This window comes from Gymnoscopelus microlampas (genome assembly GCF_963454915.1).
Source record: "Gymnoscopelus microlampas genome assembly, chromosome: 6".
NCBI lineage: Eukaryota > Metazoa > Chordata > Actinopteri > Myctophiformes > Myctophidae > Gymnoscopelus > Gymnoscopelus microlampas.
The window spans coordinates 29,216,806-29,242,118 of NC_139943.1; the positions used below are offsets into that span (position 1 = coordinate 29,216,806).

The 25,313-nt window shown below is 41.6% G+C and overlaps 1 protein-coding gene across 4 annotated transcripts; it reads right to left on the reverse strand.

The window, feature by feature from the left end:
• Positions 1-3,449: 3,449 nt before the first annotated feature.
• LOC311046783 (nuclear factor of activated T-cells, cytoplasmic 3-like) lies at positions 3,450-24,298 on the reverse strand. Of its 4 annotated transcripts, none has more exons than XM_084059332.1 (16): positions 23,846-24,298; positions 20,294-20,374; positions 19,179-19,404; positions 18,213-18,447; positions 17,769-17,908; positions 17,166-17,269; positions 16,267-16,579; positions 15,336-15,498; positions 14,718-14,917; positions 14,053-14,225; positions 13,317-13,457; positions 13,028-13,083; positions 12,370-12,724; positions 10,711-11,072; positions 8,889-9,099; positions 3,450-3,827 (listed from the first exon to the last, which is right to left on the reverse strand). In XM_084059332.1, exons 1-16 carry the CDS (start codon positions 23,946-23,948, stop codon positions 3,694-3,696), a joined length of 2,997 nt encoding a protein of 998 aa, XP_083915458.1. In that variant the 5' UTR covers positions 23,949-24,298; the 3' UTR covers positions 3,450-3,693. The 4 variants fall into 4 exon arrangements, with proteins under 4 accessions (XP_083915458.1, XP_083915457.1, XP_083915456.1 ...); XM_084059331.1 differs by having other exon boundaries at positions 17,769-17,878; positions 20,240-20,374; XM_084059330.1 differs by having other exon boundaries at positions 20,240-20,374.
• Between the last annotated feature and the right edge of the window lie 1,015 nt (positions 24,299-25,313).

The following is a 25,313-nucleotide window of genomic DNA, read 5'->3' on the forward strand; positions in this document are numbered from 1 at the left end:
GTTTGGGTCACGGGGAGACACCAAATGTATGGAACCCTTACGAGTACAAGTGTAGATTGGGGTCCCAGGCAGATGGTATCAAATGGGGGTCTTTGGCATAATGCATATCAATCCGTGGCCTATACAGTATGTTTTGTATGAGAACTGTAATGACATGCACATTATAGTTGAAGGATAGGATGTTTAATAGTGTTGTGGGGGTTTGGATAGTGTGCTTCAGGATGTTTCAGTAGAGGTGCTCAAGACTTGTCACTGCATACCAGAGGATCCTGGGTCCTATTACACGAAAGGAGAATTAAATAAGCCTGGATTTAAGTCAAATCCAGGTTTGACAAAGTCTGGTCCGTACAGCCTGGGGCCTGTTCCTCTAAAGGTGAATTAGAGCTAAAGCCTGGCTTTACCACCTATCCTGGCTTAATTTAGCCAGGATTAGGGCTGAATCGGTTCCACAAAAACTGAATTTAGCCAGGATTAGGGTTGAATCGGTTCCACAAAAACTGAATTATCTTGAAGATTAGTTTAGCCAGTTCACCCTGGCTAAATGTAGCCATGACCCGATTCCACAAAAGAGAATTGAAGCAAGCCTACCTTAGTTCCCATGGCAATTTAGCTGTGAAGTTAGCCTGGTCAGGAGCAGGCTAACAGCCAAGCTTACTTAATCCAGTGCCTTTGTTCTTCAAGTTTGTCCACGGTTAATTCAACACATGTGTTTGTATATGGACTCATTTGAATGACCCTGCATTCAAATAAAATGAAATAAATACAATAAAATATAATCAAATTAATTATATTACTGAAATAGTGTGTGACCATGAATCATAATTGTTTCACAATGACTCATTTCCTTGATGATTTCAAATAACCTTGCCACTGCCAGGGGCGGATTAACCCTTCGTGGTGCCCGGTGCCGGTGCCCCCCGGGAGCGTTTTGTCAACGGGAGGGGGAGCGCGGAGCACTGCTTCTAAATTTCGGCATTTTTTGCCCTTTATTTTTATTTTTCACGACGTTTGGTGCCCCCCCCTCCCCAAGGTTGGTGCCCTGTGCTGGCTTGAGCAACTGGCTTGAGCACCTCAAGCCAGTTGGATAAGCCACCACTGGCCACTGCCAATACAAACAAATGATCAAAGTGGTGTTCTCCAGGTCTTCTGTTTAATATCTCAAACATGGGCCCTTATGGCAAGGAACATAATTCTTTCTCACAAACCCAAAGAGCAGAGTATCTACATTTCTTTTATTTTCGATTTGAACCTCAAGATACACATTTTAATCGTTTAATAAGTAGCTTTAGCGTCACTCAAAAACAAACAAGTTACACTTGATGGGAAATGTTCTTTTGAAAGCAAAATAGAAAAATGTACATAAAATATACAGAAAAAACAAAAAACCTACAAAAAGGAGTTATTCCAAAGCACTTTAGTTTTTAAATCTGCAATATCCAGAGTATCAAAAATAGATTCATAATTCAATGAATTAGTCAATAAATAACACATTGTCCTATCTTGGGGCAAACTACAACCTCTGTACCTACATTGCAAATTGGTTTGTATAAATTATGTAACATTTAGCCTATTGCTTAAATTAGGCAAATTTAATTTACAGATTTGTGCTATTATTTTTTAATCGTAAAAATGTTGTTAAGAGAATTGTCAGGTAAAATCTTTGGTTATGTAAATGAGGTATTATAACCATCTTTGCTACAAAAAGGCTTTTTATAAATTTTTCAATCGAACTAAAACTCCTGAGATGCATGAAGCAAACAATTTGGCCTGATAACCAGTGGTGGAAAAATGTACTCACATACTTGTAATTAAAGTGGTACTTTATACTTCTACTCCCACTACTACACCTCAGAGGCACATGTTGTAGTTTTTTACTCCACTACAATTATTATTATTATTTTTTGTAGATTTAGATTATTATTACAAAACTTACATTAACCAATTAAGCCATATTTTATACTTTGGCTATTTAAAAAAAAGTTTGCAATCCGACACATTTTGAAAACATTGAGAACTTTTATTTTGGAACTATCAAGTATGTTTTCCTGCCAATACTTTGAATACAAGCCTTTTGCTTGTAAGAGAGAATGTTGTACGTATATTTTGGTATTGCTACTTCTACTCAGTAAAATAATTAGAGTACTCGTTCCACCACTGGTAATAACCTCATCAAACTAAACAGCAGACGTGCTGCGCTTAGAAGAGGCACTGTCAATTAGCCTCGATACGTACAGTACAAAAAGCCTTAGTTCAGTGGTTCTCAACCTGTGGGCGGCGAGGGTATTCCACCCTCTGCTTCTGTATATCGTTGCCGTCGGGCAGAAACCTCTCATCTCCATATTCTAACTTTTTGTGTTTTTTCGTAAATTAACACCCTACTTGATCATACATACTACAGCGTCACAGAAAAGTATCAGATCTGCAAGCTTGCAACACGGCGTGAAGTGACGCATTTTGAACTTGATATAGATGATATAGCACGCCTATTGCCCGTTTGGTGTCATTTAATAAGGTTTTTCTACTGGGGGCTGAAAAACGTCCCTTGCTTCTTTCCACTGTCAAGTGGGCCCCCAAATAATTGGCAAAACACCTAAGATTTTAATGATAATATCCACACGTTTCCTAGGGCATTGTGGGCATCACTTCCTGTCGATTTGATCACTGAAACCTGATCAAATCGACAGGAAGTGATGCCCACAATGCCCTCGGAAACTTGTGGATAAGATTAATCACACCTAGTGTGAGTAAGCGGTGCCTACTCTGTTTGATGAGTGTGTGCTGGTATTCAGGCGGTACTACTCATTTTGATGTGTGGGGGCTGGTATTCAGGCGGTACTACTATTATTTGATGTGTGTACTGGTATTCAGGCGGTACTACTCTATTTGGCGAGTGTGCTGACTGTTGGGCCCCTGTGTGGGTGTGTGCGCGCACAAACACGTGTTCTGTGCCGGCCTGCGTGTGTGTGTGTGTGCGCGCATGTCTTTAAGTGGCACATGTGTCTCCTGTTTGTTTTTGATTAGTGTAATGTAATTGGTTGCATCTTTGTGTTGCAATCAGCTGCAGCTGTTATAGTCTAGTGGGGGAGATAGGTCCCCCTGCACCCAAATGGCACTTTTTTGTAAGCTGTTTTTAAGGACCCATTTAAATGGTCAGATGGTTGGGCCACGAACGCTTTAATACTGTGGGCCCTGATCCAGAAGAGGTTGAGAACCACTGATCTTAGTTAAATGCATAGAAGTAGCACCGGCATTGACACGTCAAGATCACTTTATACGCCACCACACAACGCCGTCGTTTGCCGACAGCGGCTGACCTTCAAGTGTCACTCGGCAAGTGACACCTTCGAGCGATGGAGTATATCTTCGCTGTCGGGGCGGAAACCTTGTATGTACAAAACAGCTACTTTTGAGGAAATCGAAAAACAAAAGTTAAATATTTACTCACAAGCTGTTGTTAACACTTTTTATTGGTTCAATATTTATAAAAACTCACACAGACAAACACTTTCAAAATGTTTGCGATGCGTTGTGAGCTTGTACATCGGCTATTAAAGCTACTTTTTGCGCTGCACTCTTGTACGACGAAGTAGGGTGTTAAATTTACAAAAACAAACTAGCTTGAAATATGGAAATACAAGGTTTTGTCACCCCGACAGCGACGAGTCTAAGCTTTAGTAAGGAGAGCAAACAGGACTACTGGAGGCTTCCGCAGAACTGCAGGGCTGTGTCAGCAGAGTTCTGGTCCCAGCCGTACGGGTCCTGGGCTTCCAGGACCATGTCATCGCCGCTGCTCAGCTGGAAAATGTCTCTGTCGATGATCTCATTCACTGTGATAAGGAAACAGTAAACAATTGTGTAAGTGATCTTTTAATTAGTGTTAAATAGCTCTATATCCTCCTATAATTCCACAAACCTCTGGTGAGACAAATGTGGTGAGACCAAAATTGTTCTGCCCCCGTTCTCCTCAGTGGCTGGAGCTATTCATCTGAATTTGCACACAGTCATTGACCATTTCCATGTGCACGGAACTGCGGAGCCCGTTTTTTGATTTAACCAAATCTTAGCTGTTTATTAGCGTTTTTGTGTAAAAGAATGTCGCCATGGTTACGGGGCTGCCCAGCTATGGGACGAACTGCCTCCCGGGTTGCCAGATCATGTGCACATTTTCCCCCACGTACTGTATGCGTCGACCGGGTATGGACTAGTTTTGATAATAATCATTGCTATAGAATGTTTGTTCAACTGTAGATGTAGTCGACTCATGATATTTAGTCTCCCCAGCTCTTTAATAAACAAAATAAATGTTCAGGTCAGGATACCAATTTCATCCAATCAGGAGAGAGCTCCTAGGTGCAAGATAAACACGTGCAATTGGAAGTGATGATAAAAACATTGAATAAAGAAATGAGCTGACAAAATTGGAATGCTATAAAATTGAACCTGACAAGTGGGTACTCTATTCTGATTGGATGAAATTGGCAACCCACCTGAAAATGCATTTTCTGTTCATTAAAGAGCTGGTCATGGTGTTTTGGTCATGTCATTATAGGCCAAAGCAGGTAAACTTTCAACTGAAGAATTGCCAAAAACAATTCAAAATGTCAAATCACTGATCTAGATCAGCCATTTCTGAAAAACAAATTTGAAAGTAAAATATAGCCAATAAAATCTGTGAAACATGAAAGTTAAATTAGATAATACAAGTCTGGCGGATTTCAAACTTCAGTGCATTTACATTTAACACTTTTATTTAAAACTTAAACACTACATATAACTCTGTTTAAAACATGAGACCTGGACTTTTTTTTTCTTTCTTTCCAGGATCTGCAGGCATTGTTTGGTTCAGCCACAGAGGGGTAGCAGAGTGCCTTTTTCAAACATAAGATACTGTGTCAAAATAATGAGTCACATAATTATGTATATCCCACCTAGCATCGTTTCATCACAGTAGTATGCTGTGTTCTTCATTTGTAATTTTATATTTTGGAGCAGAATAATAACTGTAATGCTTATTAATTATTCTAATTCTAATTGCTGTTCAGACTATAACGAAGTAGGGTGTTAATTTACAGGGGGAAACTATAAAAAGTTGAAATATGGGAAACTATAAAAAGTTGAAATATGGAGATATGAGGTTTCTACCCGACGCAGCGACAAAAAGAATGGCTCCAGACAAATTAGCGAGTTTATTTATGCTCTCCCAGCGCTGCTAAAAACAAGGAGCCTACATGGAATGGTTCTAGATAGAACCTCTATTCATAGCGCTCTCACAAAAAGGTGCAGTGCTTTTCTGAAACCCGAGCTTATGTGTGAGAGCAGATGAAAGCCAGTGCACATTAACATGCACTTAGGCAGTGTGTTTATTTTTAAAGTTTTCTAAATCTGTAGGAAACAGGTGCCGGGCACATTTCTGCTAAACAATTTTACTTTTTCAATTACAAATACAGAAGTGATATTCAAGAGGAAGAGGTTTTGTTGTGCGGTGATCTCACATGGTTTCTCAATCAACCTTAACATGAGCTACACCCCTCCATCTGCCATATCAAGTTGTTTCTTTAAGACCCAGCCCACACCAATGATTAGCAACACGAACAAGTTGCAACTTGCAACCAGTTGCAGCGGTCTGAATTGACCTGTTTGAGGACTATTTTCGTCTGTCGGGTGGAAACCTCATATGCCCATTACTTTTCAGGATTCAAATAAAAAAAATGCAAAAATAGCAGCTCTACAAGCTTAAATCATTGTGCTTCGCACTGTGTTTTGAGCTGTAGATCTGCTATTTTGGATACTTTTGTGTGATGCTGTAGTATGATCATGTAGGCTATGTAGGGCATTCATTTTACGAAAAAACAAGTTAAAATATGGAGATGGTTTCTGCTCGACGGCAGCTTTTTGCAAGTGGTTGCAGTTGCAACTTGTTGCATTGCGGATCATTGGTGTGGACTGGGCTTTAGGGGTGCAACATGTAAAGCCCTTTGTGTTTTGTAAAGTCACACAACGTCTGTACACAACGGAAGCGTTTATTTTGTTCGATCAATTCACATTCGTTTAAACGGCTGTTTATGTCATGAGTACATACACACAGAAAGTGAATATTATGCAGCGATAAAGCAACAGTGTTTCCCCTATATGCATTAAGCAGTGGCGGGCCGCCACCCCTTAAATCCGACCGCCACAGTATGATTTTTTCTGTAAAAAACAGGAAAAAAAATATATCAATGCTCAAATGCATTGATATAATGCTCAAATGCTCTCAGGCAAGATCTCTACTTTTGTCTGATAAAAGTATATTTTCCTAAATCTGGAGACAATTCATATGTAAACTATACAGATTATTACTGTGCACATGTACTATATAAGATATAAGACTTTGTGTTTGACCATAAATATGCATTTTCAGAACGCAAAATGCATATGCACATATGCACGCGCATTCCTCCCCCACACCTTCAACTTCTGGCTAGGGGAAACACTATATACGCAATGTATAGATTTGGAATATTATTACAAAACATACTGTACATGAACCAATTAAGGCCTATTTTATACAGATCTACAAGCTCACAAAGTGTCATACAGAAGATTTTTGAAGAGACATTTTGGGGTTCTAGGGCAACCGCCTATCCAGCCGGCTCAACGCCGTGCACTGAACCCCCTCGGGTCGGTGGCGACGCGCATGCTGAGTTTGAAGTCGGTCGGTCGGACGGACGGTTCTCGAGATACGTGAACTACAGACGTACAGAGATCCTGTGCTTTTATTGTAAAAAAAGGTTGAAAATAGGTCCTTAACTGGTCCTTAAATAAAATTTAAAAAACTCCCACAATTGCAAACATGCAAAGAGGCAGGACTAAATAAAGCGGGTGAATGTCAAGTTCAAAGAGAAGCCTCCTACAGGCTCTTATTTCAATCGCCTCATAGGGAGGGAGGGGCCATGGTGTCTTTTTGGAGTGCCTGTCATGGTTGCCCTATGACAGCTGGCATATTGTCGCTGTAGGCCGGAAACCTTGTATGTCCAAAACTGTTACTTTTCAGGAAAATATATATTTTTTAATTGATCCAATGCAGTTATTATTTAGTCACAAGCTATTGTTAATACATTGGTTAAATATTTATAAATCCCACAGACACACTTAACCATTTTAACTTTCACTTAAATAATATTTAACGTGTCGGAATGTGAGCTTGTAGATCGGCAATTTTTGATACTTTGGTGCAACACTGTATGACGACATATAGAGCATTAATTCACACAAAAAAATGAAACATGGAGATAAGAGGTTTTTGCCTGACCGCTGGCATACGGTAAGTGAAGCAGATTAAAATGGGAGGTATCTTTAGCACGCCTCCATCAGCGAGCGGACACACACACACACACACACACACACACACACACACACACACACACACACACACACACACACACACACACACACACACACACACACACACACACACACACTTCAAGTGTCATCTCCTCAGCCAAGCAACCAGTGCTGGAAGAACTACTCCGATATTTGTTATTTAAGTAAAAGTAGCAATATCACTATATTATATTTTATATTTTTTACTTGCAAATCTGTTGCAAGTAAAATGCCTGTATTCAATATTTGACTTGAGTAAATGGTGTACCAAAGTACATCTTTTTTTAAAGTACTCAAAGTTAACATTGTAATTTTTTTTCTTTTTAAATAGCTGAAGCATAAAATAGAGCATAAGTGGTTAATGTACTGTATGTTTTGTAATACTGATCTAAATCTAACTTTCATGCTGCTCTCTTGGCCAGGCCACTCTTGAAAAAGGGATTTTATTCTCGATTAGAACTTTTACCGGGTTAAATAAAGGATATGATTATGATGAATTATGATGTAACTAACACTGTCAAATAATTGTAGTGGAGTAAAAAGTACAATATTTGCCTCCATAGATGCACCGTATGTCTGTATGTACATGAGGTTCATGTACAGTACATACTGTACCAGCTGGATTACGCCATGTGTATATATGTAGATATATATTGTTTGCCTATCCTTGACATGTTTATTTTTTTTATTTCTTTATCTCATTGCTCTCCCTGCCCCCACCCCTTCTTTTTCCCTTTCTATACCTGAAAATAACAAAAAAGATGGCGCTTGCACGAAAACGTGCAAAAAACTTCTTAACACCTGTAAACCAGTGATGTGACCAGAAGGATGGATGAAGGAAATACTCAAGTAAAAGTACCTAAAAATTGGCACAGTACCTGAGTAAACGTACTTAAGTTACTTTGCACCACTGCCCTCAAAACTATAATTAACCCAGATCACTGGGCAATAGGGAGCCGGTCAGGCCAGCAGCCATGTCGCTCAGTAGGAGAGCAAACAAAAGGCTCAGTGCGGACATATGGTGACAAGCAGACTGCTTCACAACTGTGTGTTCTGGGCAAACACACAGCTCGTGTGACGAGAGGTGATTAATTAAAAAATCTGCTAGGCGTGGGGAGAGCAGCCTGAGGGCTTCATGGTCCGCTTGGAATCACAGCCAAACCGTGACTGGGAACAACAACAGCGCCCCTGCTGTGTGTGTGTGTGTGTGTGCGTGTGCTGTGCTGTGCAATGGCATCTTTTTGGTTTCTCTACCTGCGTGGTGACAAGCACCATCATCATCTTCAGGCGATATCGTCGCTGTCGGGCAGAAACTTGTGTTTTTCTCGTAAATGAATGCCCTACTTTGTCATACTACAGGAAAATAACAATCGTGATTTTTAAAGGGCAAACATAAATGTAATTTGTATTCATAATGTTCCAATGTTCAATGCCAAAAACTCAATAAAATCGTTAATCACCATTTGTATGACAATTATTTGGCAAGTAAAATCTCATGATCGTGACACCCCTACATACAAACATACCGTCATCCAGCGTAATCTCCTGTAGGCCCATACAGGCCTGGTGTGGCAGCTCATCCGGTTCCTGCTTGATGCTGACTGCATCTCCAGAGCTGGAGAACAGGGAGTGGGGGGCCGACACATGCTGCTTCTGGGCGTCCTCACAGCTGAGGAGGAGGGCTCTCCTCGGAGCTCCAGGAGAGGAGGCCTGAGTCTTCTGGGAGGAGGAGGAGGCCTGGGTCGGGATAATTATGAAACAAAAAGACTGGTAAACGAGGCTAGGATCGGGAGGAGGAGGACGTTTGAGGCAGGGTTCTTATAGTTAACTAAAACTTAACAAAATTACAAATTTGAATTGAGAAAACATTTTAGTTAACTGAAATAAAAATGTAAACAAGGCTTTACAAAAAAAACGATAACTAACTAAAATCATAGTGAAACCGTCTTAGTTTATTTCATACATAAGCCGAGTATTTGGTGTATCTTATCTTGCAATATTTTTTAGCTGTGCCAGTTTTAAGCCCTGTTATAATTATGAAACAAAAAGACTGGTAAACGAGGCTAGGATCGGGAGGAGGAGGACGTTTGAGGCAGGGTTCTTATAGTTAACTAAAACTTAACAAAATTACAAATTTGAATTGAGAAAACATTTTAGTTAACTGAAATAAAAATGTAAACAAGGCTTTACAAAAAAAACGATAACTAACTAAAATCATAGTGAAACCGTCTTAGTTTATTTCATACATAAGCCGAGTATTTGGTGTATCTTATCTTGCAATCTTTTTTAGCTGTGCCAGTTTTAAGCCCTGTTGTCAACATCTTCACAAGTAGTGAAAATCTAATCTCAAGCCAATCTACAAGCTCACTCAGCATCACAACTCGAGCTTGTAGATCTGCTATTTTCTCTATTTTTCTGAGCTTGTTGAATGTCACCCCCCTGACTACCCCATATTGCAATAAAAACTAACACTAAACCTAATAAGAACTGAGCTAAACCATCCATCTTCGACTATTTATCTGGAGTCTGTGATGAGGGCAACAGTTCCAGCAGAAAGCTCCAGATTTCCCTTTTCCCGTCTGCCTGGGGGCCTCCTCCCAGGACCTCCCTTGGGACACTCAGGAGGCATCCGTACTAGATGCCCAAACCACCTAAGCTGGCTCCTTGCCAGGTGAAGGAGCAGCGGCTCTGATCCAGGGCTCTCCCGGGTGACTGAACTGAAAGGGAGACACCAGCCACCCGTCTGAGAAAACTCATTTCAGCCACTTGTATCCGCGATCTTATTCTTCAACCACTTAAATGATAGTTCACCCCCAAATGACCTTTTTCTATCGATTACTCACCCCATGGATGGAGCCTTGAATTCATGGAGATTGTTTTTTGTTTTTATCGCTATTCCTCAGCCAATAATTTGATGACTGGCGGAGTCTCCGGTAAAGAGTCTCCATTGAGTCTCCACCGGTCATCAAATTATTGGCTTAGGAATGCGACAAAAACAAAAAATCTCCATGAATTCAAGGCTTCATGGGATGTGTAATTGATAGAAAATAAGTAATTGTTTGGGCGAACTATCCCTTTAAGTGGTTGCATCCGTATTCTGGGAAAACCTTCGCAGAAAATAGCAGATCGACAAGCCTGCGACACATTGTGAGCTTATTTTTCAGCGAAGATATTTGATAACATAAGTCCTGAGCGACTCCACTCAACAAGTGGTTAAAGTCATGACCGACACTTCATGACCACTAAACTAGCAAACCCGCTTTAAATACTACTGAAAACTAAACTGAAACTGAAATTGAAAACAAAAACTAAAAAAATGTTTTAAAATAAAGACAAAACTGTAATAACCTTGGTTTGAGGAGCTGACAGGTGCAAGCTGGTCGACTGCGAGGCCGAGAGGGACTCGCAGCGGCCCGTTGAGTTGAAGCGTGCTGTGGGATGGCTGGTGATGGAACGGACCGGGGCAGGGTGGTGGTGGTGCTGGTCAGGCCTGAGGGGACCACTCTGGTGTTCAGACCGGGCGGCCGGGACAACAGCGGATCTTACGGGGGAACTGGACTGGTGGCTGTAAGGCACAGTTTGGGACGAGGGCATGGTCTGCGAGGCCAGTCCGAGGTCTACGGTTTGCATAGCGTTTATCCGTGGCTGTCCCGCCGAGTCAGGACCAAAGCCGCGCTGAAGGTGAGAGGGGTGCCGGAGTGGAGAAGAGCCTAAAAGAGAAAGCAGAATCGGCTCTATTGTTACGTCACAGGTTTATAGGTGTAAAGAAGCGGGTGTAAAGGATCTTGCCCCCTGAAGTCTGTATTTTCGTATGCGTTTATTTAATCACCCACGTTGCACACTGACTCCAAATGCATATATTCTATTAATTGCGGAAAATTTCACAGAACGTAACAAAATAGTCATCAAGCAGTGAGGGTGATTTTTTTCAACACAAAAATAAAAAAGGAAATATTGGGTCCATTCTGAGATCGCTATGAGCAAGGAGAATTTCACCTGCTGATTGATATATTGAATATTTTTTTGTCAGAAACGTAAATGCACACACACAAAAAAGGGACTTGTTTCCATTGTGGTCCTATGTATTCAATTCATCAACATAGCATAAAAAAATCTACACAATAATACAAATCATCAACAAACACTATGTACAAAGGGGACAAAAGGAAGAACGGCGGCAGTGAATCCTTTCGATGGGAAAATTACATTTACCTCCCCTTGTGGTCTCCTGGCAGATATTTTTCAGGCCAATTTTGATCATGTTTATTTCATTGGCCAGGTTGATGCTCTGCATCATCATACGCTGCAGCTATATTAAAAAGAAGACCCCAGTGATCCTAAACAGCGGCTGAGAGTAGGGACACACACACACTTGAAGGAGTATCGTCCTATTGGAAAAGTGCGTGCTAGGAGCCTCAATCCACAGGCTGTAGGCTACAGCCTCAAAACACTGCAATATACAGACAAGATGATGCAAAAAATGCAGAAAATCTAACCTGGTCCGAAATCTTTTTATTTTTTCAATCTTTTTTTTCAATCTTTTTTTATCTTTTTACTTTTGGAGGCAGTGTGTAAACGTGATTGACACAACGTGAAGTCTAATTTTTTAGGTCGAAAAATACAGACCAGTGTGCAAGCTCCTTATCGATTTTTTTCTTCTTCGTACAAGCTCTACCAAATGTAAGTATAAATAGTAGCAGGTCTGTATATGAGTTTAGACAGTGCAGCAATATAGTGAGGTTACAAATAGCAGCAGGTACATAACGTCTCTGCAACGCGTGGCTTTGCGGCGCGTTTCGAGCTTGCAGATTTGCTACTTTTGATGCTTTTGTGTGACGCTGTGGTATGATCAAGTAGGGCGTTAATTTACAAAAAAACACAAAAAGTAAAAAAAAATTGATATGAGGTTTCTGCCTAACAGCGACGATAAGGTGCAGCAGCAGTAGAACAGTGAACACATGTGGCACACAGGACCTCCTTCGTGCAAAAAAAAAGAAAAGGTCTCACGTGCAGGTGAATATGCCGGCTGGGGCGGAGCCGCGTAATCGTAGAACGGCCTGTCAGGACAGAAGGCTCGGTCGGGGGAGGGCAGCTGAGCCGCCGTCGTTGAATAGACGCCAGGTGGATTATGGGCCGGCATGTAGTCCAAGTCACAGCGCTCCTGCTTTATCAGCGGAGCTCCGACGGCGCCATGGCCACCGGCGGGGACGAAGCAGAAAGCCGCCGCTGTGGCGCCCGCCAGGTACGTGAAGCTCTGAGTTAGGCTCCGTTTCCTTTTGCCGTTGGACAGGTAAAAGTGGACCTGTACTGCGGCGGTGGTCTTATTGTTGTGATACGGTGGGATCTCCACCACGATGCTGCACTGAAACACACAAACATGGATGCTGCCATTAGGCCAGTCACAATTGCTATATAAGTCTTTAATCGCAATTATTTGAGATAATCATAATTGTATGTTGAAAAATGTTCGTACATCTTCTAACTTTTTCCAAACATAGCGGGAATAGCAGATCTACAAGCTACAAGAAGGTATATTAAATATGTCAATCATTTCTTTGTATATATTTAAGTTATTTGTCATATCTGCCCTGTGGAATCTTTGTTTATAAAGCCTAAAAGGCACAGAGACATGTCATTCATTCATTAGTTATGTTGGTAAACTTACACCATTGCTCTTTTCAGGAATAGCTTTCACATCCACTTCCCACTGCGTTCTTCCATCTGAGGACAAGAAAACACAGCTACTTACAGCTCCCTTACGGGTCCACTTTTACAATTTCATTCTTAAAGGACTAGTTCACCCAAGAAATGACTTTATTTATTTTATTGTTTACCTACCCGGTGGTGTCTTTGACTCGCGGAGAGTTTTAATTTGTAACACATTCCTTAACGGTTTAACTCCACCATTTAAAAGTCCTACTTTTAAAAGTCAGTGTAAATGCAGTCAGTCTTACCAGGACCCTTCTCCACAAAGATGACCCTGGATTCAGGGGACAGGTTGGAGCCAGTGATGACCATCTCCGGTCCCCCGTCAACAGCACAGCAGGCTGGGCTAAAGCCATCCACCTGGGGAAGCTCCAGAGCTGAACGCTGGGCTGAAAGGCAACAAATTGGCAACCTATTTCAGTACCTATACGCTCATGGTCAGGTCAAACCAGATGGACTACAGCAGCAGAAGACCACACCAGGTGACACTCCTGTCAGCTAAGAACAGGAGGCTGAGGCCACATTTCGCACAGGCTCACCCAAATTGGTGATTAGAATATTGGGAAAATTGCCTGGTCTGATGCATTCTTGGATGAAATTGGCAACCCACCTGCAAATGTATTTCCTGGTTATTAAAGAGCTGGATGGACAGGGAGACCCGTTACTGAACAGTCTGTAGCAAGGGTTACTATCACAATATATGGCTTTAACAAAAAACAAAAATCAATTTGTTTTAGCCAGAAAATATAGTTTACAGCACCTTTAATCACCTCGTTATACAGTGGTCTATACTTGGCCCCCTCAATTTCTCCTTCAACGTCAACTCTCTTCACAGAAAACAGCCGATCTGCAAGCTCACGTGTCGCTTCATGAAGCGGTGTGAGCTTGTAGATCGGCTATTTTCACCAAATGTTGCCCTATTACGTTTGCCAGGCCCAGAATAAGGTCGCTAGGGTTCATGTGGTTAAATAGGGGTGAACTCACAGCATTCTATGGGGACAGAAGCTGCTTGCAGACACAAGGCTTTGCCGTCGGGCTGAGGGATGTAGACCCGAAACACCACACGCGCCCGCGTGTTCTTCCGCCCAATGTCCGTCTCCCCTTTCCTCAGCTCGATGTCCGAGTTTCGCAGCTTCAGGATGCCTGCGCAGTCAATGCTGAAGATCAAGAAATACATACAATTACTTGACATTTTCTTTCATATAAGCATACTTGCGGTCAGTACAAGGCTGCACTGGGTTTTGTGAGGTTATATATGGTCAGAATCATTTTTGTTTGTGTTAGTTTATGTTCTAAAAGAGTACTTTGAGAGCCGCTTCACCGTGCCATGTAAGGCAATGAGGAGACTATTTTTGGAATACTATCCTCCTATCCCATAACCCCGGAGGGTTGTTGGGCCACCACAGACGAATGTCTGTGGAATGTCAATTTCCAATCAACGGTGCAATGGAGCAAGATCTTGCCAACTGGACTAGTTACATCATGTCACAGTAACTACACAACAACCCAAACCTCTACCAAAGTGTACTTGTGCTTTAATCCCATTAATAGAATTCACAGATACAAGCCATGTGTATCACAGAGCCAATAAATCACCTATATACAGTACAAACTCCATAGTGTAAATTGTGGATGGATATGACTATTACCTGGTGGTCATGCCGTTTTCTGGCAGAAGAGGTATCTCTAGAACCTTTGTGATGCCTACAGACTTCTCCAGGCACAGAGTCGACACGGTTTTCCCCGTGACTCTGTGCACTTGGTAGAAGGCGTGAGGTCTCAGATATCTCTCATCAGCTGTTCCTATGAACACCTGCAGGTTGACTGGCTGAGCACTGTAGCCATTCAACTGTAAACAAACACAACAGCATTACATTGCATTATGGCAGCGGCCTTCTCAATTACATGGTGTCAACACTAACATTAACCACATTACTTTAAGTGATGTGGTACACACACAGCAGGACAACACGCTAAGAGCTCTTAACAATCTTCTCTCATGGGGTCAACGAGTTGACAACTTACATGTTCGGATATGTCAAAATTGTGCATCTCTAGTTTTGAAATAAAAAGGCACTGATTTCAAATTTGTCAAAATGGACAAAATGTTTACTTTTTATACAATTAATATCAACATCTGTAAATGTCGGTTGTCGACCATAAAAGCAATGTTGATATCGGCTTCGGTTATCGGCCAGTTTCACATCAGTGCATCCCTAAATCAATTTGGGGGGTCCTGGACATAAAAATGTTTGAGAACCGCTGACCTTGACGACAGGGTGACCTCCCGAAGCTGCCTTAACGGACCCCCGGCTCCCCTCCGTCTCATAGTGGGCCCTGTGGTGGGCTCTTGGCTGCACCTCAATCTTCAGCTCACAGGGGCCATACTGGCTGGGCAGGGGCCAGTCCAGAGGGGGCAGCGACGAGCTCCTGGAGAGGGAAAACAAGACATAAGGCTTAGACCAGCTTTTTGCTGATTAAACGCAGAGCGTAAACTCTGTACCCAAGATCTGTCTGTATGTCTGTGGGTCCGTCTGTCTCCCATTTGTAACCGTGTATGTTATAAACGCCATATTGGTTCTCAAAGTGGGGTCTGGGGACCCCCAGGGGTCCTTGGGGGGAGGGGTTCCAGGGGGTCCCCAGCAAAGGTAGTTAATGTAGCATCCCAATCATTTTAACCACTTAAAACTCAGAAATAGCAGATCTACAAGCTCACAACACTTCACTTTGTGCCATGCTGCGAGCTTGTACATCTGCTATATCTGAAAATATTGGGAAAATATCTAAAATGATTGGAAACTTTTTTGTCATTTGGATTTCTTTTTTTTTACATAAATCTTCTCTTCTGGGGGTCCCTGGCACAAAACATTTTCACATGGGGGTCCACGGTCAAATTCGTATCAATTTGGGGGTCCTTGACACAAAAAGGTTTGAGAACTACTGATCAACACGACATCAGCAGTTTCTGACAAAAACATCCGAGATCCCCGTATCTCCAAATCTGGTCGATCGGTCGTAAGGGTAGTACGACGGGTACAATGGGTATTGCAACTGGGTGGGGCATGCATTCCCAACTTGCATCATTTCTGACTTGCGTAGTACCGGAGCAAACCGGTCTAGTAGTACTATTAAATAATCAAATGAAGCTAATACCAACTACTATAACTACTACCTCACCTAATCACAAGAAGAACCAACCTGAACAGGGGAGTGGTGCCAGGTGTGGGCTTGTTCCAGCTGAACGAGGGAACCGGGAGAAACAGCTCAGCCAGACCGGCATCCTGTTGGACACACTCCTCTCCTCCTCCCGGTGAGTCCAGGAAAGGCAGCGATGCTCCCAGCTCCTCTCCCTGGCCACACAATGCTGCCAGCTGAGTCCCGGTGGTCCTCCTGGTTTTCGAGGGAACGTCCAGCTCAGGGTAGCAGCCGTAGAGAACGGGGCCCAGGGTGGGGCTTCCGATCCAGGAGTCCTCGGTCACGCTGCCTCTGGGAGAGTGACCTGGAGACAGGCCTGTTCCCAATCATGACATTTTAGTTGTCAAACAAATGATTGTAATTAATTGTGCTTTTGGACTTGAACATTGGAATATATAAATACAAAGTACATTTCTGTCAAAAAACATAATAAAATAAATGGCCATAACAGGCCATATACAACAAGAATCAACCAAACACTTTATTGATTTTTTTCAAAAATAACGGAAATAGTCCATCTACAAAATCACAATGCGACACGTTGTAGATCGACAATTTTATCTGTATATATTCAACAGATTAATATAGTTTCTGTCGGGTGGAAACCTCATATCTCCAAAACTGTTACTTTTCAGGATAAAATAAATAGAAGCAAAAGTAGCAGATCTACAAGCCTCATTTCGAGCTTGTGGATCTGCTACTTTTGATACTTTTGTGTGACACAGTAGTATGATCAAGTAGGACATTCATTTACTAAAATACACAAAGCTCAAAATATGGAGATAAGAGGCTTCTGTCCGACAGCAACGATATAATACAGATGAATGGAAATTATTCTGACGATTATGCAAAAATAATAGTGATTATGTCAAATAATGTGTCATAATAGTGACAGCGCTCACCTGGAGTGGGACTGGGTGAGTGGTGAGGGGAGGGGGAGCGTGCTCGGCCATCAGCGCTGGAATGCCGTCTCTTACCACAAGGGGACGTGGGTCTGGAGTTGGACCTGGACCAGTGGTGGAAAGTAACCAAGTACATTTACTGCAAGTACTGGGCTTCAGTCGAATTTTGAGGTGACTTTTTCATTACTTGTATGAACATTTTTCACTACTTTATACTTCTACTTCACTACATCTCAGAGGAAAATATTGTATTTTATTCCACTACAATTTGAAAACTTTAATTACATGATTATTATTATTATCATAAAATATACATTAACAAATGAAGCCGTAACCTATATTTAACCAAATTCTGAAAACTCTTTAAAAAAACAAACATGTGAAATGGGTAAGCTACTTTTATTCTTGGTACATTAAAGCTGTACTCTGTAACTTTCCTGTTCTGCCCCGGATTTGAACCCGGGTGTCTCAATAGAAGAGCAGGGAGACCAAATACAAAACTCTACCATACAGATTGGACAAAATTAAATTGTATTCACATTTTTTTTTATGTGATGCAGCTTTAAGTAGAGAAATGCAAAGTAGAGAAGTTCCACCACTGACCTGGATGTGGGCCGTGGGTTGAGCCAGTTCTCGTCTGTGACACTGTTGCGTGGCGAGTGGCGCGGGGACGGGCAGGGCGACTGGCGGGGAGACTGGTGAGGTGAGAGGGCCTGGGTAAAGACCGGGGTTATTGTAGTTAACTGAAAATAACAAATAAATAAAAAACAAGGGCTTTACAAAAAGAACATAACTAACTGAAACTATATGTGTGTTTACAAAACAAACTCAAACTAACTCAAATCATAGAGAAACTAAAGTGTGCTTAGTTCTTCATACATAATATTTAGCTGTGCCAGTTTTAAGCCCTGTTGTCAAAATAATTTCCCAAATACAAACAAAAAAAAACAAAAAAAAACTAGCAAATCTAATTTAAAAACTAATTCAAATTAAACCAAAATTGATAAACAAAGTCAAAAACGAAGTAGGAAAAAAAACTATAATAACCTGGGTGAAGGCCAGAGTGTGTTGGTACTGCTGCTGCCAGATCTCGACGCCAAACGCCCCTCCGCCGCAGCCCGGCGAAGGCAGAGGAGAGGGGGTCGTCCCGCGCGGGGAGCCCAGCGTGAAGCGGGCCGCCGCCTCGTTCAGCTCCCCGTCCACGTCGTCGTAGACGTGGGAGAAGGACTCGCAGGACGAGATGTCCGACAGCCAGCTACGAGAGGACAGGCTGCTGCCCGGGCTGTGGATTGAGACAGGGATATTAATGAAAACTAATTAAATAACCAAAACTATAGTAAAAAAAACACAAAAAAACTCAAACGTTTTAGTTAACTGAAATAAAAACAAAAACGAGGCTTTACAAAAAAGACAAACTCACTGAAACTGTATAATGTATTCACAAAACCAACTTCAATTAACTAAAATCATAAAGAAAATGAGCATCTTGAATCTCGCCCCTGAGGCCCTGACCAACCCATATTACAATAAAAACAACTAAAACTAACAATAAAAGTAATAAACCACCTTTTATTTTATTTTTACCCCTTTTTCTACCCAACACATTTGTGTGTTGTCACTGCTGTTGTATCCTACGGACTCACCTGCCAGTGAGGAGCCCCCACTGGGAGAACGTAAAGCCTCAGTCCTACTCCTCCCGCCCAACACTCCCTGCTGACGGGTGCCGCCCCAGCCCGTAGGAGTACGTGCAGTGACAAACATCACCCTACCCGCCCGGCTATCCTCCCCCGAACACTGGCCAATTGTGTTCGTATAGACGCTCGAACACCCAGCCTCTGCGGTGGTGGGCAGTGGGCAGGCATTTGGGCTACCACTGCGCCACCCGAGCGCCTAAAACCACCTTTTCAAAACATACAAAAAAAAAATTAGCAAACCCGCTTAAAAAAACGAATCAAAACTAAACTTGAAATTAAAAATAAATAAATAAATAAATAATGAAAGAACGATGCTAACCTTGGGTTGAGATTAGCATCCCTGTAGTAGGGGTCCAGGGACAGATAGAGGTTATCTCTGCTCCAAGTCTGCTGCTCGGTGCCCTGGCTTTCTGCCCCGCCGGACGCCTTGGCATCCTGGCAGCTGACCGTGTCTGGATGGCTGTTGGTGATCTGAATACTGGGGCAATCAAACGATCTGAGGTTCCCCACAGAGGCGTACTGGGACCCTTGCACTTCGTCATATCCTGGATGCAGAAAGAAGTCACGATCATGTAATTTCAGTTAGGCAATTCATTGCCATCCTACTATAATTCTAGTAACCTCTGTCTGTTTGTCTCTCTGTAGTGGTAGGTGAAGCTACCCGGTTCTCCTCACTGGCTGGACCAATTGCTCTGATTTTGCACACAGCCATTGACCATTACCATCTGAACACAACTGTGAAGCCCGTTTTTCAATTTCATCAAATCTCAGCTTCTTATTAGCGTTTTTGTGTCAAACACTGTCGCCATGGTTACGGGGCTGCCCAGCTATGGGACGAACTGCCTCCCGGGTTGCCAGATTATGTGCGCATATCCCCCCACGGCTGCGCTGCGCCGACCGGGTATGGTCTAGTACAAATAATTGCGATTAACGTTTTTAATCGTGTTTTGGGCATTGAATGTTGGAGTGTATGGATCAGAGTTACATTTCTGTTTGCCATATAGATTTTGTAATCAGAAATTGCGCAAAACTGAACAGAACAAATAACTTAAATATGTAAAGAAATGACTGACAATGACCGGTACCAATAGTCATAACAAATCATCTACTATAGCCAAAACAGGCCATGCATTTAATAATCTTATACTTTCAAACATTGTCAAAAATCGCTAACCTACAAGCTCACAACACCTACAAGCTCGCATTGCATTGTGAACTTGTAGATCGTCTATTTCCGCTGTTGTTCAACGGATGAATTGATACAAATGACGAGATGGCTGACAATACTTACGAGTCAACCAGATGACCACACAAAATAACTGATTATCTCAAATAATTGCGATCATTGTGATTATGAGATAATTGTGACATGCCTACTACCTGGATGGGGGTAGATATTGGGCTTTGGGAGCGGAGCTGGAGTGGCATGCTGACCTTGTTGTAGGTCCTGGCTAATAGGCTGACTGATCAGGGAGTAGAAGTTGTCAAATGTTCGGACTTCACGACCATCTTGTCCTTTTTGAGAAGAGATCAGGGGTGTAACGGTTAATAAAACTAATCGATTTCATTGCTTATGAAGAACATTTTTTGATTTAAATAACAATACAATAATCTAAATGTTTTTTTTGGTAACACCACAAGATTAAGTATAAAATAGGGCTTAAGTGGTTCATCAGACTTAGACTCAATTTAGCAGATTATGAAGAAATAAAAATGATTTGCGTTGATTTGTTTGACAAAAGCAAAGGAGTCCCGCAGAAAGTTTAATGATAAGTTTTGATCGCTCAGACCTTCGGATGACCAAAACGCATTGACCAATACGCATTATTAAACTTCTGCTGTTAGTGAAGAGAGTGTGCAGGGGTCCTTTGCTTTTCTCATAATGTTGACTACTCTTAAGAACCTGTCCCTTGACGTAGATGTGCAAAAGGACTGTTTTACTGTGTCGATTCATTGAAATATAAGAGAAAAAGAAAAGACGCTTCACAGTTATTAAATTAATGGAGCATTCGATAAGAAAATTATTGATATGTTGCAGTACTAGACGAGGTGAACCATTAAACAACCCATGAGGGCCGAACATTTGCAATGCAAACTTTCACTGTGGGTACACACGTTGCAGCAGCCCTCATCTATTATGAGCAGCGGTGGAAAGTAACAAAGTACATTTACTCAAGTACTGTACTTAAAGGCATAGTACAGAGTGTAACTTTCCCCTGTCTTTACATAACAAAACAATAAATACATTTTTTTACCCCTCATTTCCCTCTATACCAGCAGTCATCAGCCACTGGAGTAGTGTGGTGGTGTTTACCTGCAGAAACACACTGCAGTCTCGCTGTATTTTGGTGTTTTCACTATTTGTTTTGGTAGCCCAAAGACATCCCGTCTACCAAAACAGTGAAAACACCAAAATACAGCGAGAGGGCAGTGTGTTTCTGCAGGTAAACACCACTATTATGCTGGGGACCCCCTGGAACCCCATTAGGGACCCCTGGGGTTCCCCGGACCCCACTTTGAGAACCTCTAATCTAAAGTTGTATTAGTCATTTAATATAGCCAACAGACAGCTGAGACAGTAGTAAAATGAAAACAAATACGCACATAAAGGCCATCTATTGTCCTCAGTCATTTGTTTTATGTGCCAACATATGCCACAAGAATCCATCAGTATTCTCTAGGCGGACTGGGGGTCGACTGCCTTCGTAATAGAATATCTACAACTACTCAGCAAGCTTATTCTCACTGCTGCAGCACTGTGGTTTCTCAATGTGGGTTCTGGGGACGCCCAGGGGTCCTTGAAGCGGTTCAGAGGGGGTCCCCACCCCAGCAAAGTTAAGTTAATATAAATTACATAATCAAAAGCCATAAGTAAAAAAAAATCAGTTCAGCCACTTTAAACCTATATACATCAGCTATTTGAAAATAGCAGATATACAAGCTTGTTGGCTATTTAGCTAATTAAAAATCTTTATTGGAAAAAACAAGTGAACATTTTGGAATATCTTTGAAACATTTTAACAATACAAATCTTGTATGGAGGTCCGTGGCACAAACTATATTCAGATGAGGTTCCATGCGGCCAAATCCATATACATTTGGGGGTCCTTGACATGAAGGATGTGCATTTTCAGAGCATGTTTATTTTAATGAGCAATCGTGTTGTAAAAGGCTGAAATCCTATTGATCTATCACAACGAACTCGCATCCATTACTAGTTTTTTACATAATTGTTTTCATATTAATGTTATATCAGTAAATCTTAGTGTGTTGCACCATTATTTGGGGGCCAACTGGCAATATCCTCACGGGACCAACCTGTGGGCTACGGGACCCGGGTTGAGAACCAGTGCTGGGTAGCCAACATGCTGGCGGCTGTCAGCAGCCCTGCCCCACTATGAATACCACAGTTCACATAACACACACCCACACACACACAGACACCCACCTGCTCTGAATGCCAAATGCAAAAAGGCAGAGAGAGACGGCTGATTGTGCCTTGATACGGGAACATGAAATGAGTCTCTTTACTTGTATGCAAAAACCCATGAATGTAATGAATGTCAATTTGTTATCTGATGCAACAGTGTGGCCCTGGGGGGCACTGCCACTAGTGCCACCGTGCCAGCTGTCTGGGTAACCGGAACAGTGGCCACCTGAGGACATATACACACATATATATACATATATATACACATACATACATACATACATACATATATATTTTTACATTTATTGTATAAATGGAGAGGGAGGGGCAAATACATACAACTATTTTAATTACATTTAAGGCCTAATATTTCTACAATTACTGCAAAACCTGTGGATAGCCAGTCATTATGGGCATAAACAGTAAGTTGAAGGGTAAATCTTGGTCTGATAATGATGTACTGTGTATGTTCAAACTTCAAATCGTATATACTTTACATTATTTCTGCCCTGCATTTTCCAAAGCATACTTATTTCATTTATGTATTCATTATTTTTACATTTTGGAAAAAAAGAGCCAATTTAACATTGAGGTGCCCACAAATGTTTAGGTGCCCAGATTCGACCTGTATCCGCCCTGGTTGGGGAGCAGTCAGTGCCAGTGAAGTAGACCAGTGGTTCTCAACCTCTTCAGACCGTGACCCCCCAAAATAATCATATTTGAATTGGGACCCCCCACCCTGATAAGCACTTGGAATGTAGGTATTGAGGCATTCAATTTCGTTTGACACGGTTCCACAGATGAATATTGTGAAAATAGCAGATCTACAAGCTCACGATTTTCAAAATGTTTGGCTCTCTATTCTTTGACAATTTGGCCAGTGTTTGACCAGTTTTACAGTATAGTTTGCTGATTACTTTTGATGCAGTAATGGTCTCATTTTATTTATTTTTTAAGTCCTTAAATTGTCACTTCACTGTCATCTGGGGACCCCCCCAAAATCATGTGGGGACCCACAGGTTGAGAAACCCCTGCTGTAGTAAACTGTGGTGCCATAGTGCCAGCTGCCTGTCGCCTGGCTGGCACTGTGGCTGCTATGTTCTGTTACAAAACAAGGAAGCAGGACTTGTTGTAAAAGCCACACTTCTCTGCTTTGACAGGCTGGGTGTCAACTTTCAATTCGGGTTGTTTGTTTCTCATCTAGACTGTATACAACCAACCATACTATATGAACCTCTGGACCATGCAGATCATATTTCTGCAATCTATGCAACACATATTCACCTTAACACTCACCCATTTAAACTAAACTATCAAACTATGAACTATTTAACTATACACTAATAGCAATTTAGTTTGTTGTTTAAAGTCGTTAAATGGATATGGCACGTATTTACTTCAGTTTATGGCACTTTAACAGCTGAGGAAAATAACTTTTAGTCGGAGAGAAACGTAATTAATCAGATAGCGACCGCATCAGACAGAAGGGATATAACAAATAGTCTATAAATAAAACAGATTAATAATCCATAAACAAACAGATCTGTCTCACTCACCTGCAGCAGCGTTGGGGCCTGGCAGCACCGCTTCATCTAGCGGCTGTCGAGCCAAGTCTTCCCCAAATATGAGTCTGAAGTCCAGCTCCTCTACAGTAGTCATGGGACTGGGCTGCTATAGGAGGACACTAGGACCGGGACAGCCACGCGTCTCAAACCGGCCAACACAACACCCATACGGGACACTTTGTAACGAGAACACCGCAACAAGTCCCGAGCTGGCGGCGGCTAGTATCCACCCGGAGCAAAGTTGTTAAATGACACCAACACGACGGCTTCAAGCCTGATCTGGTAACCTTACATGTGCGACAGCAGCATTTCTGTGATGTTAATATGTACTCGATGCGTTATGGGTTAGTTATTATTAATTTATATTAGTTGATTAAAAGTAATCCGTGGAGAGGATATAATACACCGTAACTTCCACGTTACAAACAAAGCAGCAGTCCTGTCCGTGACGTCAGCAAACTAGACTGACTGTTGGGAGGGAGGGGGGAGGATCATTTACCAAAACTACACATTCATTATTTATTCTTTAATTAAAATCGATATTTTAACACCAAACACCAAACTTATAATGCAAATTAAGTTCTTTATTTTTTTTGTCTTTTCTTGGAATGAACAAAAATGGATGAGGGGGTTTGAATTATGCGGAAAATTTACCCCGGTATCAAAAATAAAACACATTCTCCTGTAAGGCCCCAAGTGATGTTGGCTACATGAAAACTTTAAATGAATAATTAAATGAAATAAAATGAAATAAAAAACATCGTATATCGCTTCGGCACTGCTCTCTAGTGGTTGAGGGAAAAATTACCACATCGTGTTTTCAGCTTTTATGGTGATAAACAAAACCAACATACATTGTAACTGACTTCATTGTCTGTTAGTTTTTCTTGTAACAAGATAATGATACCAAGGGTTTAAAAAATATATAAATTAAGACTTGGGTACTGTGGGCAAGAACAGAGCCTCACGTGAACTCTCCTCTTCAAGGCAACACTGAAAGCTTAAAACCAAGATAAGAGTTGTTTGTAGTTCGTACTTGCATAAACTCAATTACTAAATAAATGTAAAAGAAACATAGAATATGATCATGTCCTCTAGAGAAGAGAACACAAACTGATTCCAAACACATCTGTGCATGTGTCCAGGGTGTCCCCAGCAACATTAATTATTAGTTAATATAATATAATATAAAAATCAGTTTAACCACTTTAACTGTATTTTATACTTGTGGATAATAGTTCATCTACAAGCTCACAACGCATCGCGAAGCATTGTGAGCTTGTATATCGGCTATTTTCTAGAAACCTTTAAACAACTCTTCTCGTATGGGGGACCCTGGCACAAAGACTTTTCAGATGGGTTTTCTGAGGCCAAATACACTTAAATTTGGGGGTCCTAGACATGAAAATGTTTGAGTACATTTTCCTTGTCAATAGTAGTCGGGGCATCTCCCCTTATC

What these genes read in the sequence shown, in the direction of transcription:
- LOC311046783 (XM_084059330.1), bottom strand. Translation starts at nt 23,948, where the DNA reads ATGACTACTGTAGAGGAGCTGGACTTCAGACTCATATTTGGGGAAGAC. An exon ending in AGGCCCCAACGCTGCTGCAG is followed by an intron (nt 20,375 to 23,845) that starts GTGAGTGAGACA and finishes CTTCTCAAAAAG; the next exon opens with GACAAGATGGTCGTGAAGTC. An exon ending in CTCACCCAGTCCCACTCCAG is followed by an intron (nt 16,580 to 17,165) that starts GTGAGCGCTGTC and finishes GATTGGGAACAG; the next exon opens with GCCTGTCTCCAGGTCACTCT.